General features: G+C 41.0%; 1 protein-coding gene across 4 annotated transcripts in view; it reads left to right on the forward strand.

The window, feature by feature from the left end:
• Positions 1–18,740, forward strand: part of LOC118339790 (FERM, ARHGEF and pleckstrin domain-containing protein 1-like) — a 52,533-nt gene that overhangs the window by 13,844 nt on the left and 19,949 nt on the right. For all 4 annotated transcript variants that reach the window (XR_004797330.1, XM_035677538.1, XM_035677536.1 and 1 more), the window contains exons 3-8: positions 11,087–11,191; positions 12,563–12,605; positions 12,786–12,864; positions 15,317–15,414; positions 16,521–16,635; positions 18,429–18,576. Coding sequence is in view for 3 of the 4 variants with exons in the window: in XM_035677538.1 (XP_035533431.1) it covers positions 11,087–11,191; positions 12,563–12,605; positions 12,786–12,864; positions 15,317–15,414; positions 16,521–16,635; positions 18,429–18,576 (588 nt within the window). In the remaining variant the exon portion in view is untranslated. The remainder of the gene's footprint in view (positions 1–11,086; positions 11,192–12,562; positions 12,606–12,785; positions 12,865–15,316; positions 15,415–16,520; positions 16,636–18,428; positions 18,577–18,740) is intronic.

The following is an 18,740-nucleotide window of genomic DNA, read 5'->3' on the forward strand; positions in this document are numbered from 1 at the left end:
GAGGGACAAAAAAGAGACGTGGTGTTACACTCACTGCGACAGAGAAAGAGGGAGATTGCTGCGCTGGGAGAGAGAGAGAGATGCATACAGACGCACATCCGACTCCCACAGAAGCCTTTTGCATTATGCCAGTAGCCAATGAATGAGCAGACACTGTCCACTCTGCTTGGCTGCAGATGGGATCCTTTTTTTTTTTTGTTGTGTAATTGCAGTGAATGAGGTCCCAAGTGAGGAGGCTAGGCGAGCCAACAGTGGAAGAGCTGGGCCCCATTTAGGGAAATCACTGTACCTCCGTTTCACTGTGCCACTCAAAACCACAGCAACAAATCAGTCGATTTTGTGGATTATGTGTGTGAAGTATAGCTTTGGAGCAGCCTGCAGCACATGACTTTTTAGTGAAAAATTTCACTGCTATTATTTTACAAGTTTGTCTTACAAGAAGGGATATTAATTATTTCCTGTATTTGTAAGAAGCTGTGTTACTTTGATGCTTAACATGCTTCAATAATATATCTCGCCTCCCTGTCATCACAACCCCTATTCCAGTTTGGACTGGTAATACCTCACTGTTGTTGTTTTAAACACAATGGGAAATTAACATCAGCCGCTAGCCAAATGCTGGGAGGTTTATCATCACTAGCAGACACCCTGGACGCTAGCCAAAACTCATTTGGAGCTCCTGTTGTATTTGAAAAATGAATCTGGCCAAGGTTGTCTGGTTAAAAAAAAAATTAAAATAATAAAAATAGTTGCTCCACTTTGTGTATTTTGTGATACATGTTAGTGTTGGACACAAGAGTTAGCTGCAGGCAGCCCTTCTGTTTTCCCCAATCAGATAATTTGCCCTTGCATTATAAGGTTTGACTTTTGATTTTCCATCTTTTCCACCTGAAAACTAGAAACTGGGGCAGTGAGGGGGAGTCTGTCACTGTCAAGTAACCATGGAATAAAATAAGCCATTTCTTTCTCTAGTATGGGTTGGACAGGTATATATATGTGGAGTTATTAGGTATTGTGGCTCCTCTTTCCAGCTGTCTCTGCTGCCATAAATCTGCACTCAATGTTGGAGAAGAATAGTTGTGTCAGGGTATTCCCTTGGCATAAGTAATAAAGTCCCCGGTACGGTAGCTTGTATTAGAGAAAGGAGGGCTTTAATTCTCCCCAGAAACACACCACCCATTAGAGAATCAAATAAGAGTAATTCACGCTGCTTCTGTGTCGCATTACCATCTAAATGGACTAAAACTGACCTGAAGTGTGGGGAGTGAAATGTGTACTGGAATTACGTGATTCCTCAGCATGAGAGTGTGGGAACCAGTGCTTTAAATTAGGAAAGAATTGTGCAAGAAGCGGGAATGCTAAGAGTTTAGCAAGCAACTTAAACCCCAAGTGTTAGCTTCATTATCCTAAATGAGACTTCTCCCCCCTTGGTGTTAAGCGTTGTTCTTTATTAAACCTTTTCTAAGGACGTAGAGCTCAATCTCTGTCACAAATCTGGACCTGGCCCTGCATCTTTACTCCTAAGTCTGTTAGATGTTGTTGAGTTTGTGTGTGGGGGCATGCTGCACTGGGTTTTCTTTTCAATAGGTGAAGTGTTGCTTAATCTCTTTCCTCGCTCCCTCCTCGTCTCCCCGTTTGGATGTTTTCCAGAAGCCTCAGTGGAATTCAATGGCGTCTCCCCTGCTGTGTCCCTGAGTCTCCAGCTGTTTGTTTCTCTGAGGAACTAGCAGAGGAATGTAGCCTGGGTTGTGATGTTTGGAGGAAAAAGTAGTTTTTGGATTTCACCTCTCTCCACCTTTTCTTACTTTTATTATGACACCCTCTTTCCTTCTTTCTCTCGGAGTTGCCCCTTTCTCTGTCAGGCCATTTCGTCATGCTCAAGTCTCATGATTCTTGCAGATTTCAAAGACAAACCCATCATAATTCACTCATGGGGGGACTGTTCCTTTACAGCTATAATTGGGAATTCCCAGTATTGCATCCCTTGAATGATGAATCACTCTCACCACTCGGCTGGCTTTGGCTGTGACTGATTTATTTGCCTGAAGTGTGCTTTTTCTTACCCTGAAATTGATTGAGTGAGCTTTTCACTTAGTCGGGAACATTTCATTTGAATTCAAGAGGCTACAGAGATTATAAAGAGAATAATGTTCCATCTGAAAATTGGTGTTTATGAGTGTGTTGATTGACATGCATTAATGTCACTGAGATACCCAGTTTTAATTTTTAAAGATTAAAGATTCTCGGCTGTAGCGTAATTAAAGTGCTGTTCCGTACTTGTAAATCATCTGTGTGTCCTCATAACCACACACATATATGTGCCTACCGCAGGCTTAGTTTAATTATTCAATTGTGTCTCCACACCCTATTTTTACACATAATTCATCCGTTTCAACAACACGTGCACAAACATAAAACACATGCCAATCTTAGGCATCTGTGATTGGCTTTGAATGGCTGGTTGTGTGCCATGAGGTGATGACTTCTATCTGAGTCATAACCGTGCCATCTACAAATCCTGTGCTGCTTGGGGATGTTAACAGAATGTCAGATATATATAGGACAAGCACCACACGTCTTTGACATATAAGCAACTTTAAAAAGCGAAACCATGGACTGTATTGTGTTCCTACAGCAGCTACTCATGCTAAAAGTATGCTCATGGTACTGTAAGACACTTGAGATTAAAGCTTGTACCATTTGGTCTGCTGTTTCGAATTTATCATCCGGTTCCTCAATGGAGCTCGAGGAGAAACAAAGCAGCCCTGTTGTGAGATTTACAGACCTCATTATTGCACGAGGCGTAGTACAAGCGTACCCACCGCCATCCTACACGAGACACCAATTGCTTTTTAATGGTACAGCACTGTGCGTGTATTCCCTTCTGCTGCTTGATTTTAATTGTCTGCCTCAAGTGTGCCGTGAGCCCTCACGTCCGCACACACCCGCACACACATTGCACACTAAAGACACACCTTTGTCTTCGTAGCAGCCTGTAGGCATTTTCATCATCCCCCATCAGGGTGTTGCCAGTTTGATTTCCCACAGTGCCTTGCCGTCGCTGCTGACAGTGCTTGCAGGTATTTCGCCCCACATGCTGTTTATTCAACAGTCCAGTTAGACATATGTGTGTATGTGAGTCCATCTGTCTGTGTGTGCGTGGATCCTGAGTCCTTTCCCTTGTGGCAGCATGGAGGAACTGGCTTTGACGTCTTGCCAGTAGGTTAAGCCGGTTAACCTAATCCGAACGAGAGGATCCGATTGGTGGACAGTCGAGGAGGGAGGAAGCCTCTCCCAGCTGTCCTGCTGTTCAGGGGTATTTTTTCCTTGAGGGGAAGTTGTACAGTTCAGGCATTCTTTAGCCTCATACCAGGGTTATATTAAATGTAACGAACAAGGAAGACAGCACCTGGTTTCAAATATGTTTCATTTAAATCACATGAAAGCCATAAAAAACTAAAAAGCCTGCTTATTTGCAACAGGCTTTGTAAATACCCCACTAGGTGTACTTCAAGTGTTCATCATTCAAAGTGGTACAACAATATCAACAGGCTTTGGGGACATTTTGTTCGCTCTGACACAAGCAGATCAGTTGCTGGGTTAACCGCTGTACAGTCCACAGTGGGGATGAAGAACAACAGTGGGGGATCTTTGTGATTTGTCTTCTCATATGAGAAGCGAATGCCATTGCTTCAGGCAGCATCAAATAAAGCAGTACCATCAATTCTAAAGCTGAAGAATGAGCACACTGGCAAATACTTTAACATGACACTATTAAACAAGATTTTATGGACTACTGTGCTTGGTCCTTGCAGAAAATAGCCTCTGTGTTTAGGCTATTAAACATTGCAAAGACTCATTATTTTGAGCCTTGGGGAACCAACCCCCAATCTAGCTCATTTCTACATTTCCCAGTAAATGGTTTTGGAATTGGACAAAATAATAGCATGCTTAGTGACGGGTAAAGTAGATAGAAAAACAAGAACTCTATGGATTTATACTTAGATTGTCTTCCCTAAGAATGATTTCTGTAGTTGTTACGCCTCACTTTATCTTAAGCTGTGTTTTCTTTGTTGATTTTTGGCCCATTGACCTGCAGTTTAGCAGCAGGACACTCCATTATCTCTGGTTTCAGAGTTTCATGGTGACGTCGGAAATAGAAAAACAGATTTACAGCTCAAATTACTGCTAGTGCGCACAATCACAGCCAGACAGGAGTTTGGTTAAGGTTCAGGTGATTCCCTGGCGCTCTCCCAGTCCCAGCAGGGTGTAACTATCTCTTTCATTTTCAGTCCTTCTATATCTCTCACTGCTCCCTCCTTGTCTCTTTGTCACATGCCCTTGAAGTTGTTTTTACTAATCCCAATTGATGGATTTCCACACATCTTTTCTCTTCTAGAAAGGTCAAATTGTGAGTCAAAAACATCCGGTAATGGTAAAGTAATATCTGACAGTAATAACAACACATTCTTTCTCTCATCTGCCTGACAGAGAGCTGAAAAGATCCCTGCTGGAATTCATAGCAGGAGACTGAAGGAAGAAACTGAACAGCTTTGAGGTGTTTTTTTTTTTTCCACTCTTTTCCCTCGTGGAGTGGAGAGTTCTTATCATCAGTCTCACCCATCTGGTTTCTATCCCTGTTGACATTAGTCACGACTAAACCTTTCAAACATGCCTCTGCTTCATGCCAACTTGCCTCAGGCCTGATTCTTTTGTTTTATGCATGTCTTGAGACTTTATTTTGAAAATCACAATTCTTTACAGACAGTAAGATATAGATGTTTTAATTTCCGGAAAGCTTGATAAGTCTTGATGCTTAGTTTGTGCCGCAGTGGACCAGATCAAATCAGTGGCCTTATTTAGAAACTTTTATAAATCTTTTATGAATATGAATACTACAAATTGCATGTGTGTTCATTTTTTTTTTTGAGGGGGGGTGGTTCATAGGTCATTTGCATCAGTGACGCTGTGGGAGACTGTAAACCCTCAGCACAGATGGTGAGAATATTTTTCTTGGCTGTGAGTCGCAGAGCAAGACAGGATCCAAAGAAAGGAAGAGTGAGGGAAAATATTAGAAAATAAACAAAATAATGAATAGGTAAAATATGTCTATGTAGGCTTTTATATAGTAAATGGAAAACTGACATAGAGAACAGAAGACAGAGACAACTGGTGTGACTGTGTTGCTAACTACTAACTTCCTCGGTTTCCTACTATAATTAATGCATTTTAAATAGCTGTTCATCTCTAACATAAAGGGAGCTTGGGCGCAAGAGAAACGGTAACAAAAGGAGAGAATAAAGACTTAAGAGAGAAAGTGAAGTGAAATATATGGAGGTTTTCTTAGCTATAGGCCTCAAGGGGACTGGATAGTAAAAAGAAGAGAAACCAATTACTTTAATGTATTGCATCCCGGTTTAGCCAGTGCTATGGGAGAGGTCTTGGATTTAAGGTTTTCTGTAACTTCGGTGTGTTTTTGCTGGCTTGATGACTTTGCTGAGGGTGGGTTTTGGCAGAAAGGCAGTCTGATGAGTAGACAGGCATGCTGACAGCTCACTGGCATGTGTCCCCTGATAGGCAAAGAGCCATGGGCCAATAACTGGATACCAGACAAGAGAGCGAAAAGAAATCCAGAGAAAAAGAAAGCGTGCAAGTTAAAAACAAGACCACATCTTGCCTAATTGCTAAGCAGATTGTATTGTGTCATTCAGTTCAGACCAACACATTTCAGCACACATTTCAGCAGCATCTTTGGAGCGGTTTGATCCCATCGATTTGGCGCTTTTTGCTGACACAGTCGACTCCAGCCTTGTTTATTGTCAGTAACACAATCCAGAGACACTCGCTGCGTGGGATCTACCACAGTCAACCTGCCCACTGACCAGAATGGATATATTTATACTTATGGGGGTTATGTGTCAGGGGCACCACTATAATTTTGAGTCTAGTTTGCTGCAAAAAAAGGGCATGAGTCATTTTATGAAAGGTAAACAAAAGAGGAAGCAGTTGCCACAGCTGCAGACAGCCTCAGTGTTTTATTAGGAACTTTTTTTTTTGTTTTTTTGCTGCTCTCTGCTGTCCCATCAATAAAAATGTGTTGTGCTTTCCTCATTAGCCTTGTCACAAACAAGAACATTGGATTTTTAAAAGCTAAACATTGAAAAGCTGTTTTGCAAACAGAAGTGCTGGCTTATTGCTCATTTTCCCATGTCTGGAGCTATTTTGATGACTTCTTAAAGCTCAGCTTATCCTTTTTTTTTTTTTTGTCAGGCTTGAAGCCAGATTCCAGCCTGGCTCACTGATGGACAGTTGGTTGTTAAGGCTCACTGCTAGACCTGCTTGCCTTCTAATTATCTTAAAAGACAAGAACCGTGTTGGTGTAAGGCCCAAAAGGAGCTGTGTGAAACTGGACCCTGCCTTTAAGGGCCCAACCTTGGCCTTTGCACGTTGCTTTTACAGTCCGGAGTTGCAACAGGAAAGTCTGACTTCAGACTCTTTAATTGTGTGTCTGCATGCGAGTGCACATGCCAGTGACTGTTTCGCTGTATGCATAAGCAACAGATGAAGTGCTCAGTATGTCTGTGTGCAAGGCATCATTCCACATATGCTAGATGAGACGAAAATCACGCTCCAAGATATGATAAAAATGTGTGTCTGAGTGTGTTTTTGGCTGACTGAGAATGGCTCATTGATGGTAGTTGCTGAATGAAGTGATTGTGATTTGAACTGAAAGGACTTCAGTCTGGGCTCCACAGGGCCTGGTCTGCTCTGCTCAGCTGAAACATTTCAACACATATATACAGCAGTTATTTTTAGACCTTAAAACTCTCAAACTATGGACTTGTAGAGATTTGCCCGAGGTGCTCTGTCATTAACATCCTCACTTTCCCAATTTGTTACCCAGCAAGAGCAAAAACCTATATATATCACGTTTGACCTCGGTCGGCTGAGCATTTCCTCTGCCGAGACTGTTGCCAAGATAAGAGCAGATCATGAGAACAGGCTTCCTCCTTTTTAAGTGTCACTTAAACTTAGTAAGCAGCGTTTACTGTATGTGTTTACAGTCGGGTTGCTTAACTGGGTTTTCTGGTACATTAACATGTTTTTGAACAGCCTGAACGTTCAAACCCTGAAGGCGAAGAGAGCAGCTGTATCTACCTGTTACACTTTTAAATGCTTAGTAATTGAATAGAACTGAGTGTAACACTTTAATCCAAAATATGGCTGGTAGATGAGGCCTATTACTAAGAAATTGACCACCTGAGCCTTTTTGAAGCCATAGAAAACGGCTCTTTTCCATTTCGAGGACTGAAGCACAGAGCTTTACACGTTATTTTCAGTCCCCTGTGAGTGTAGGCCTTTTTCATTTCCCAGTTTGTGCATCATCAGTTCCTCTCCTCGCATCTTAGTCCCTCCCACCAGAGCAGTGAGAGGAGGCCAGGCGACAGGCATTTAACAAAATGAGATGTCCTTGCTTCAACTGCACAGCTGCATCTTCTGTCCATTGTTTTCTTATATACTACCACTGTATCTTTCTCAGATGAGCATAACAGTGTTCATAACAGTTATTCATTTTATATATATTTACTTGTAATTCAATTCACAACGTGGCATAATGGCAAGACTCATAACTGTCTTTTTAGTGTTACTGTCTTTACTGTCTTTTATGTATCTGTTCATGTAGTTGTAGTTGAGTTTTTTTCGATTCTTGGTCACAGGCAGGAGGACGGAGAAGCGAGGACATGATGAAGCACACATTAGAGAAACAAGAAAGGCCCCCTTCGAGAGTGGATGTCTTGTTTCGTTTCCCATCATCCCACTGAAACTATATAAAAAGTGAAAGTAAAAATATGAAATCAAACCCACAAGGACTTGATGAGCTCTAATGTGGTTTACAAACCTAGCTCTATCATTTCTGACATCAGGCTTTAAAATGTTCACTTTCCGTCCTCTCTTTACTCACAGCTTTGAAGTTTGAAGCCTGCTTCTTTCAGTGGCTTTGGCCAGTTACTGTATGTTGTTTTTAGAGGTTTGCTTCAGTGCCCAAAAAGAGCTGATTCTGAACACGCCTATGAGGTTTAAGTCCCGCTTTCCAACACTTCTTCTCTCACCTTTTCATTACAGCTCCCTTTCACAAAAGTTTCAAACACTTTAGGTTAAATTTAGGCTCTGAGGTTTTACTGCAACCTTGTTGCTGAATAAATTAATTCGGACAAGACTTGTAAAATAATGGCGGGGTTTAGCATCAGATTTGCTGTCAGGCAGCGCTTACAGAATTGAGTGTCTTTATTGAACCAGTTGTGTTTATTCTTTGCACATGGCTGTAAGAAGATACAACAGCCTGTACGGTGACACATTGAGTGTTCTTGACTCCTGTGTTATTGTAACCAGGATTGATATCTGAAGAGTTCACCACCATTCCCTCAATGACCTCCCCCTCTGCATTCCAGTGTCTTACATTACTTAAATGTGATACGTGATATGTCCCCAATGCATGCACACAGGCTTACTGTAGCTATTAGAGAAGGGTTTGCTGATATTAAGGGAAATTACTTTTGCCCAAAACATACTTGGAAATCTTGCCTCAGTCTAATTAAGTTCATCTTCCAAAACATGACCTGCTGCACCCCGTTTCCAAATGTTTTCCTGCTCAGGCTTTTCTGTGGCATCCCAATCATTACTTTGTGCACACAGAAGTACAAAAAAGTCAGCCTTTCTAGGTCTGTCTTTTCTCTTTTTCTCTCAGCAGGTGTTTTACAGGAGTTAATTTGTGTCATGCAGCTAACAAATTCTGTCCCAGTTTCCTTCTTTTTCTCAGTCTGTAAAATCTCTTAACATCATCCACCATCTTCCTCTTCCTTTCTGCCTCAGCATGTGTGTTTTGGGTCACACGATAACGCTCCTGTGTCTCCTCCAAGCCCAACACTGCTCTGCAGAAAACTGGACCCTGTATTGTTGAAGTTGGACGTTTCTTACAGGAGTTTCCGTGCAAGTTTCTAATGATGCAAATTTGAAGCGAGCATAGCTGACCAAAAGTACTATTAATAAAAAAAACAATGCAAATGAGGGACAAAGAAGTTATACAAATAAACGCAGAAAATAAAGCCAGTCATGCTGAGTTGAGTCTTGAGGACAAGAACTTGTTTGGGGGTGAATCAATAGAGTGAATGAAACTAATATATTTGTGGCGACAGCTTGAGGAAAGGCAAAGAGGAACTTGACCAAGATGTCTTTATTTTCCATCAGGGTTTCTTTTTCTGTCTCCTTTCCTGTCTTTAAGCTGTGTTTGCTCTCGGATTCTCCTCCAACCTGTTCTCCCCCACTTCCTCTTCTCCTCTCCCCTCTTAACCTCCCTTATAAGCCAAGATTACCTCCACCCAGACCTGGATCCTGTCCAAACTCCAGAGATCCTCAGGCTTTGGGTATGACAGTGGCATCAAGCTCCCAGCCTCTCTGTCATAGCATACAACAAACTATCTGACAGCCAGCCAGCGTTGTTGTTTCTAGAGACCTGGGTAGCATGAGACAGTGTGTATGTGTGTGAGTACAGTATGTGGGTGTGTCCCTACAGACAGACTGACCACACAGAAACAGATGGACACACATACGCACACGGTAGCCAGATGGTGACAGACTTGGCTCACACTTTGGCCCTCACTGCTCTGATTCCTCTCCTCCTCATTTTTCTTTTCACCACTCTCTGCCTTCTTTACTCTCCACTGACAGTATATATGTATTTAACAACAGCACACCTCATGCTTTTTGTAATAGTGCTGCTATTTGTGCAGTTTTATGCTCCATCCTATTTGTACTAAGTCACAATTTAGTAGTTACATATGGCTAGGATACAATCAAGAATTGACTATTGCATGTATATCTTCTAGGCATTGTCTAAATTCAGTCAAAATATAAAGATATTAGAAATATTATAAAGACGTGGCTTTGATCAAAGTCCTTTTGATTTGATGGGGCTTAAATTTGGATGTGTGAAATACTCGCAAACACATTTTATTGAAGGAAATCGAAAGCAAATGTTGTAAAGAAAAACATTTCCAGTTTGTAGAATGAGTAATGGTGTATCTACTATAATGAAATCTGTTTATCTTGTGCTATATGACATTTACGTTTGATTTAATTTGATATTTTTAATTTCTGAATATTCAGGACACTATAATCACAATATCTAGCATAATATAATGTACAGAGACACATCAACATTAATAGACACACACATTAACACCTTTCCTGATCTTAAGGTGAATATAAAGTGTAAGTTTTCTTCGTTTTTGCTTGTGTGTGCCTGTCAAAGGAAGGAATGCTTGCCTTCATATAACTACACATTAACTTGACTAGAGCCTCAATACTGAATGTATAATAGTACGCTGTAACACAGGGTGGTACCATTTAGCTTCAACTGCCTCGGAGAAAATTATTCTGGGCTAATTTTGGGTTTGGTTCCACGTCTGTGTCTATTTTGGAAATCCCAAGTTCTGTTGAAGAGGTTGTTTGATACTTTAATGTTCCTGCTGCTGAATCCAGACAAAGTAATACACGCTAACAAAGTAACACTCGTTTTGCATTGTCAGCATCAGGTAACGCTACATCATTAGACGCAGAACACACACACACACACACACACTTTTCTTGCGGCATTGTGGTTGTTTCTGAGCACTCTCACCTGACCCTTGGCCTCCAGTGATTCATTAAACTCCAACTTGGTTCCTAAACCTCACATCAAGGGCAACGGTCATTGCCTTGTTAAACGAGGAGCAGCTCGTTAGAGAAAATTGCCTCCACGAGTCAGGATTTTTCAGTGTACTTGTGCCATGTTTGACCAGCTTCCTTTTTGAAATGGTTATATTTTTTAGTTTTAAGGGAAAGCTCGATGACACTTTATTAAATCACTTTGAAATAACCTTTGAAAAAGCCCTGCTCTCCTCAATTCCATTACCAGCACTCCCCTGATGAGATGCTGTGTGACATTGTGCCCTCTGCATTACTTTCCTCGCCTCTTCTCTCCTCTCCTGTCCTCCAGTTTTCCTCTCTATTGGAGTCTAATTTTTACACCTCCGTTCTTCTCTTCCAGCAACGTTCCCCTGGTAAAGTGCTGTTTGACCTGGTTTGTGTCCATCTCAACCTGGCAGAGGGAGACTATTTTGGACTAGAGTACCAGGACCACCGCAAGATGACGGTGAGAGACACACTTACACAGTCGCACACGGTGGTATTTTGTGTCATATATCCTGTTATGCTGTATGTTATTTTGGCATATTGATGTTTAAAAGTTGATTGAATAAATATTTAAATTACTGTCATGAGTTCAGTGCAGTTTTTCTCAAAGTAGCTTCAGCTAGAAAGCCTAATTTTCCTAATAATTTGGTTATTTTGGCCTGCAGCTACCACCCAAATGCAAATTTTTAACATCATATTTCTATCTCATTTGTTGCCTGGTATTAAACCGCATGACTCATGCAGATCTACATTTAACATCTAAAATGTTTTTACAGGAATGTTCAGAGGCTTCCTCTTTTGCCTATCGTCCTTTCATCTACATCAGTGTGGATTTAAACCTCCACCTGGACTCAGTTGTTCCACCTATTTCATGAAAGAGCAGCTGGTTGTAATCATTTGCACACTTGCTGTAGGCTCCAGGGGTGTGTCTGTATTTTGCAGATGCTATTGTCTCTACTGCTGCTCTGGCTGCCAACGCCTGCTGCAAGAATCTGCAGTAGCGCATTAAAAAGTTAGTAAAAGTTAATAAAGGGCAACAGTCAGTCTGTAGCTCTTAGAGAAAGAAGAGTCTGTCGATATGCACGTACAAATATTTCCGTGGACTCAAACACAGACACCCACTGTGCGTTTCAGTTCGAAGTGGTCCAGTGGAACAAATGGTGTAATGCTGCCAAAATAATGACAACATTGTCAGCACACGCACACACACAGAAAGAGCCAGACCCACACACAGATACAAGCAGCTATACATCAAGTCGATAACGGAGAATTCTTATCTTGTTTATGTTAGCTAGTGTGACTTTTATAGCTGTGATAAATAACCCATATTCATAATATACTATACAGTGTACTTGAAGCATGACATTTCCATTATAACACTGCCTTTATGCTTTATAAGGAGTTCACATTGCATTTCCAAGTGTAATGGTGTGTTAAGTGGTAATTTGATCAAATGTAATGTCATTTTGTACTAATAGGTGTAGCAGTGTCAGCATTTGAGTGCTTGTCAGCATTTGAGTGCTTAATATTCCAGAAAGCTGAAGAAAGGTCCATCATTTCTGACTATTTTTCTTTTACAATTTACTTTTACATTTTATTTGGCATTACTTATATGGAAATAGAGACAGTTTCCTGTTACTGGACTAACTAATGCACAGCAAGTCAGATACATGCAAATATGTGAAACTTCGGTTAAGGTTACCATTTTTACTAGTTGTTTTGGTTGTGGCAATCCTGCTGATGTGCCACTATTCTACAATTACTGTTTATTTAGCTATTGAACTATTTTAGGTCATTTTAAAGATTTTAATTTGTGTTTTGTCCTCCATAGGTGTGGTTGGATCTGCTGAAGCCGACATTGAAACAGATCAGACGTAAGTACCTCACAGATTCTGTCTCTTCTTTCAACCCTCAAACACACAGTGTGCCGCTGTTCAATGATTATATGAGAAAGTGGTGGTAAAAGGATTTGTCTCTACATCCTTCTTTGCATCTCTACTTCTCCCTTCCTGTCTCTTCCCTCCTAACCATATCCCTTTTTTTCCCCCCTTCAGGCCCTAAAAACACCATCCTTCGTTTTGTGGTGAAGTTCTTCCCCCCTGACCACACACAGCTCTCGGAGGAGCTGACTCGGTAGGTCTTGTCGACACAGAAACCACACCTATCTGAGGAAGAACCTCTTAGATTAAAAGACATGTTGTTTTGCTGTTGGTTTTTTCCCTGGCCAGAATGTTTTCAGTCCTTCACAAGGAGTTTCACAACTGTGTTGGAACATAAAGCAGAGGCCTTGTTACAGTATGTCTGCAGCTTGTTTTGTACTTCTTGTTTCCCTTGCTCAGCCACTTCGCATTTATAATATATTTATATGTACATGCCATAACATCAAAGAAGTAGTAGTTCTTTTCTGCACCCAGAGAAATTGATTCTGTCATCTGGAAACCAAACTCATGAAAACATTTGTTATTCCAAACCATCTGAAAGGACATGCTCTGACCACGTTAGGGTATTGAGCCATAGTTTTGGAAACAAGCTGTTTTACTGTTTATAAAAAGAAATGTTCTCTGGAAGTCGTATTTTGATGCTACAGTAATCTCAGACATCCAGCTGTATCTGGAGAAGCATCATTTAGCATTAAGAAAAAGATTAGATTATAGGACAAGGGTTCACATTCCCACCTATTGCCTCACTCGTATGAATTATCAGCCACCATCTTGTCTGTCTTTGTTTTGTTTAGACTGACAGTCTATCAGAGCAGACTGCACTGTTTGTGCTTGTCTGAGCTCATTCAGGACTTCAAGTTTTAGCTGCAGCACAGCGCCATTTAACATCACATAACCATAACATAAATATGAGAATGATTTCACCTTTCACATTTTCCCATGATGCTGTGGTTCCCTCTAACTGCCCAGCTGAATTTACTTGAGACTAAAGCCAAGTAGGAAGCGAGCGTAGTGCCTCGCATCTGTGAGGGATCTCTTGAGATTAAATAAAGACTTCAAGTTATAATCAACCCTATTTTTATCGAATGTACAGTTGGTATGACAGGAGACAATGCATTGGTGTAATCCTTTGTAACTCCGTTTAATATCAGCCTCACAGTTGACTGTTCACTTTGCTACAGCTGTGTCAGGGCTGTATTAAAGGTCCAGTGTGTAACATTTAGGAGGATCTACTGGCAGAACTATGTTTTTACCTGTAAGTTATGGCTAATTCAAAGCCAACATTTCCTCCTTAAAGCATTCAACTGTAGTGTTAAACTGCACTTGCTGTTACCACCACAGACCACGAAGGTCGCCAAATCAACCAGGAATGAAATCTTAAGGATGATAACTTTTGGAACACTTTACATATATTTCCACTGACGATGTTCGACCTGTCAGCTGTTTATTCCACTGATCTCACATTGTCTTGGAGTAAGCCAGCTGACTCCAGCATTAAACAGGAAGTGGGCACACTGCCTTTTTTCCTTTGTTTGGCTCTGACAGCATTTTGCTGCGGTCAGTGTTTCCTTTGATGGGTAGTGTGGGCACACAAAGACAAAATATGTAGACGGACAGATGGAAGAAAGGTTTCTTTGAAGATACATCAAGCTGATATTAGCCTTTTATTAAAAACAGGACACTGGCCAATCAGTGCTGCTCTAATATATGCTGGTGAGGTCTGAGGAAGAGATTCTGTATTGTATTTGCTGCTGTGTTCTGTTTCTTCCTCATATTGCTAGTACATTACGTACAGCGCAGTATCACTCTAAACTGTGAACGAAGCACAGTTTCCATAAGTTAAAGAGTTCGGATTGGCTTAACGTTTTTCACTCCAAATTGATGCAGTGTTCTTAAATGGTAAAAGTACTTCAGGCTAAGATCAAAAAATTATGAAACTCACCAAAGCCTCATTAACTTTATTAATCGTGCAGTTATAAAAAGCTTGAATTGGATATCACATAAAAAGCTGCCATGGACTATTAATCACACATACACGCTGGCAGCCAGTCCACTATTTGTCCTAACACACGGTAAGCAAAGAGCTTGAGAATCAGCCAACCATGTTTTAAATTAGGTCTGGTTCTGTCCTTTTTTACTGACTGTGTTTATTCTTTCGTTGGCTTCATTGCAACCTTAAAATACATTCAAAAAATAATGCGTCAGTACAAAATAATAGCAAACAGAATTTGTGGAGTTTGTGCTTTGTCTCTGATCTGATTTGGTTTTGAGGTCAGCTGTCTTAATGAACTACAGTCTTCATAGTGTCTGCTGTTTCTTCTTTGAAATGCAGCGTATCAATCACTCTTCTACTCTCCAGATCATGATATAAGTAGCCGACTGCATAATGATTAACAGAAAAGGGCTTTGTCTCAATTAGGGATTAGTTTTAATTCAGTAGATGCAAAGTATTAGCTGTGTGTGTGTGTGTGTGTGTTTCAGTGTGTTTAAATGCTATCACTTTGATGGTAATGGAATTGCTTTTAACAGTTGAGTTTATAAAGCTACATTAACCTCATAACCCCCTTGCTCTCCTCCATAATTTCTCCCTCCCACACTCTCTTCTATTTCTGTCTGTGATGTTAACTCTTATTTCCTTCCTCCAGGTATCTGTTTGCCCTGCAGATTAAACACGATCTGGCCTGTGGTCGTCTCATCTGTAACGACACCAGCGCCGCTCTCATGGTCTCCCACATCATTCAGTGTAAGTGCAGCACATACAGGCACACATACAGGTGCACACACGTATGTCTAAATAAAGCCACAACAAACATGTATGTGAAGGACATATATTTCTGAATAATCCAACACTTAAACAGCTCGATGAAGCCAGCAACTTTTATGTTTTAGGTTTCTGAAAAGGTTATTTCGTCTCATTGTGGGACCCAGTGGAAATAAAATCCATGAGTGCTTCGCTTATGCGCAGGAACATAAATCACCATGACACATGACAGATATTCCCTTAAAGGGATTTTCCACAGCATTTCATGTACTATGTCTTGTGTGTCAGTGATTAAACCACTTTAATTTACTAAATAAATGACAAAAAGAGCATCAATTCAATACAAAGCTCAATATTTAACACGTCTAGTAACACTAATGGGAAGATGATCTCATACGTAAGCTCACTCCTGCAGGGCAGATGCTGTGCCGACATGAGTCCGTGCTCCCAGTTCATGCTGCTGTGTTTCCCTCCTGTCACTCTTCACTTTACTGTACATAAACATTGTGCGTTACATTTGAATGTAATGAACGCTGTATTTCCACCAGCGTTCACCGCGGCGGACGTTGTGATTCAGCGCCGTATGCTGCTGGATTTATGGATTCAATTCAGCCGTGCAGACAGCGGCGGGGCCACGGCACAGCATGCTAAAGAATATGAGTTGGTTGCCGTGGTAACCGCCAGTGCTGTGCCTGTATGTGCACCTGCGGGTGGTACACTATGAGGGTTTATTATAGCTGGTATTGGACAGATGGAGACACATGCATCAGCACACTCCGTCTGATCTACAGTACAATAGACTGGCGAAGAGGAAAAAAACGATTAAGTAGAAAATAAACCAGACGTAAAATAGTGTACGTTTTATTTTATTTTGTTGTATTTGCTTGAGTTCTCGCTGTCTGCATTTTGCTCATTTCCTCTTTTTCTCAGCACTCTGCATCTTTATTTAATCTTCTCTCAGCCCTGTCACCCACCTCACCCTATTGCTCTCTTTATTTTCACTCCAAATAAATATTGAATTCTCTTCTGCCACCCCCCTCTCTCTCTCTCTCCCCCTATTTCTCTCTCCTTCCCCTCCTTTCCATCAGCCGAGATAGGAGATTTCGATGAAACCCAGAGCTGGCAGCATCTCCTCCACAATAAGTACCTGCCCGATCAGGACGCCATCAGAGACAAGATCACCGAGTGCCACCGCAAGCACGTGTGAGTTATCACAAGCATGTCCACTCATGCATTTACTATATGTATGTATGTATATGTATGTGTGTATATATATATATATATATATGGAGGTTATTTTCACTCTACATGGTGGTAAAAACAGCTAAACATTTTTTCCAAATATATTAAAATATTCAATAGTTGCCAGTTAATGTTCTGTCGCATCTAATCAAGTTATTTGACTTATCGATTCAGCTCTAATAGTACTATATACATTATACTTTCTATAGAATTGCTCAGTTCAGTGTTTATTGATTGTATTTTATCTTCACTGTGAAAATTAGGTGTGCTTCTAAATTTAAAGTTCCCCCCAGACATGTTTTTATATAATAATGTGTGTCTGATATGTTTTTTACACGGAAAAGGTGAATTAACTACTATTACTGACATTGAAAAATCCAGAATGAAATATTTTTCCATTTCAAATGTTTAACTCTTTGTGAGCTGGATGCATGGTTGCATACTGGACCGTGATTGGCTCTCAGGCTTGTTACGATGTTTTTAAACTCAGATTTAGGGTGAACACAGAGAAACTTAACTCCTTTTAACAGATGTCAAACAGTGTCTTAGTGTCAAACTACATCAACATCATTCTGCACGGAGAAGCTCAAATATCCGAGTGAAGGAATAATGCGTTACAGTTACACCACCGTTTACCTGGAAATATGTGGTCAAGATTATCCCTGCTTGGAAAACAATACTAAGCCGAGCTTTAGTCTGACTGGGGATCAGTTTCCCGGTGGCATTAAGCTTGAAGGTGTCGGGAGAAATAGTTTTTATCATAAACACACACACACAGAGCACACATACTGTCACAGCCTCACACGCAGATATTTATCTGTTTATTCAAATGTGCATTCACAAACACACCCAGTGCACAATTATACCCAACCCATAAGTATCTCTCCTGCTGAGATGTTTATCTTTTAACCACAACTGCTCACACACACTCATGCACACACACTTTTAATCTCTCCCCCACCGAGGTGGCTGTCCACAAACATACCACTTGGCACTCCCTCTATGCCCCTGGGACAACACGTTTTCACACACACACACACACACACACACACACCTTTCTGCTGCTGTTTGCATGTACATGACAAATGCATTTCCTTCTTCTGGAGATGTAAATTCTCCTAAAAACCATTCTTAACTACAGATAAAAGCTGAAAACCACACACTTGCTCATAACTTGTCATGCTCACACCACATACCCATTCTCTCCCCTCCCCCTCCTCTCCAATCCCTCACCCACTCCTAGCCGACGCAGGAAGGAAGTGGCTAATTCAGCAGCTCATACAGGAAACAGGAAGCTATTTTCGGATTTGTGAGGAAACAAACTTCTTTCTGTGGCACATTTCTTTCCGCCCACAGTGGGCATTGCCATCTGATCCTGCGGAGATTGTTTGTTGTTTCTACATTCACAATAAATCTGCACTAGAAACCTGGAATGGGACATGTCTAATAACTGGCACAATTCAGCTCAAACAATGACAAATGACCAGTTTTGTTTAGGGATGTTGAATTTCCTTAATGTTGACAAATCAATCAGGAAGTGCTCTAAATAAAAAAATTAAAATCATTGTGGTTGTTGCCATGGTAACAGTCCTATAGCTGTGGAGACACGTTATCTACAGGCTTGCAGAACAGGAAAAGAAAGAAAAAACGCAACTAAATCAAACTTGTTTTCCTGCTTCAGCGAGTTACATGAGCTGCTGCTTGATATTGATTATCGGCTAATTAATGGATTGATTGATCACTCCTCTCCGCAGCGGACAGACTCCTGCAGTGTCAGACTATCAGCTGCTGGAAATCGCTCGGCGGTTGGAGATGTATGGCGTTCGTCTGCACCCGGCCAAGGACCGAGAGGGTACTAAACTCAGTCTGGCTGTGGCGCACACCGGTGTGCTGGTTTTCCAGGTAAAACCAATAAACATCAGATTCCAACAACCTACTTAATATCTCAAATTGTCTTGCTGAAATGTGAGTGGTTCCACAGTCAAGTACTAGGCTGCATATTTAGGTTTGAGGTATGAGCTGTAAATTTCTGAAATGTTTTCCGTTAAAGGGTGAAAACGACTTTG

Source organism: Morone saxatilis, unplaced genomic scaffold, assembly GCF_004916995.1.
Source record: "Morone saxatilis isolate NCDOM2014 unplaced genomic scaffold, NCSU_SB_2.0 Contig6, whole genome shotgun sequence".
Lineage (NCBI taxonomy): Eukaryota > Metazoa > Chordata > Actinopteri > Moronidae > Morone > Morone saxatilis.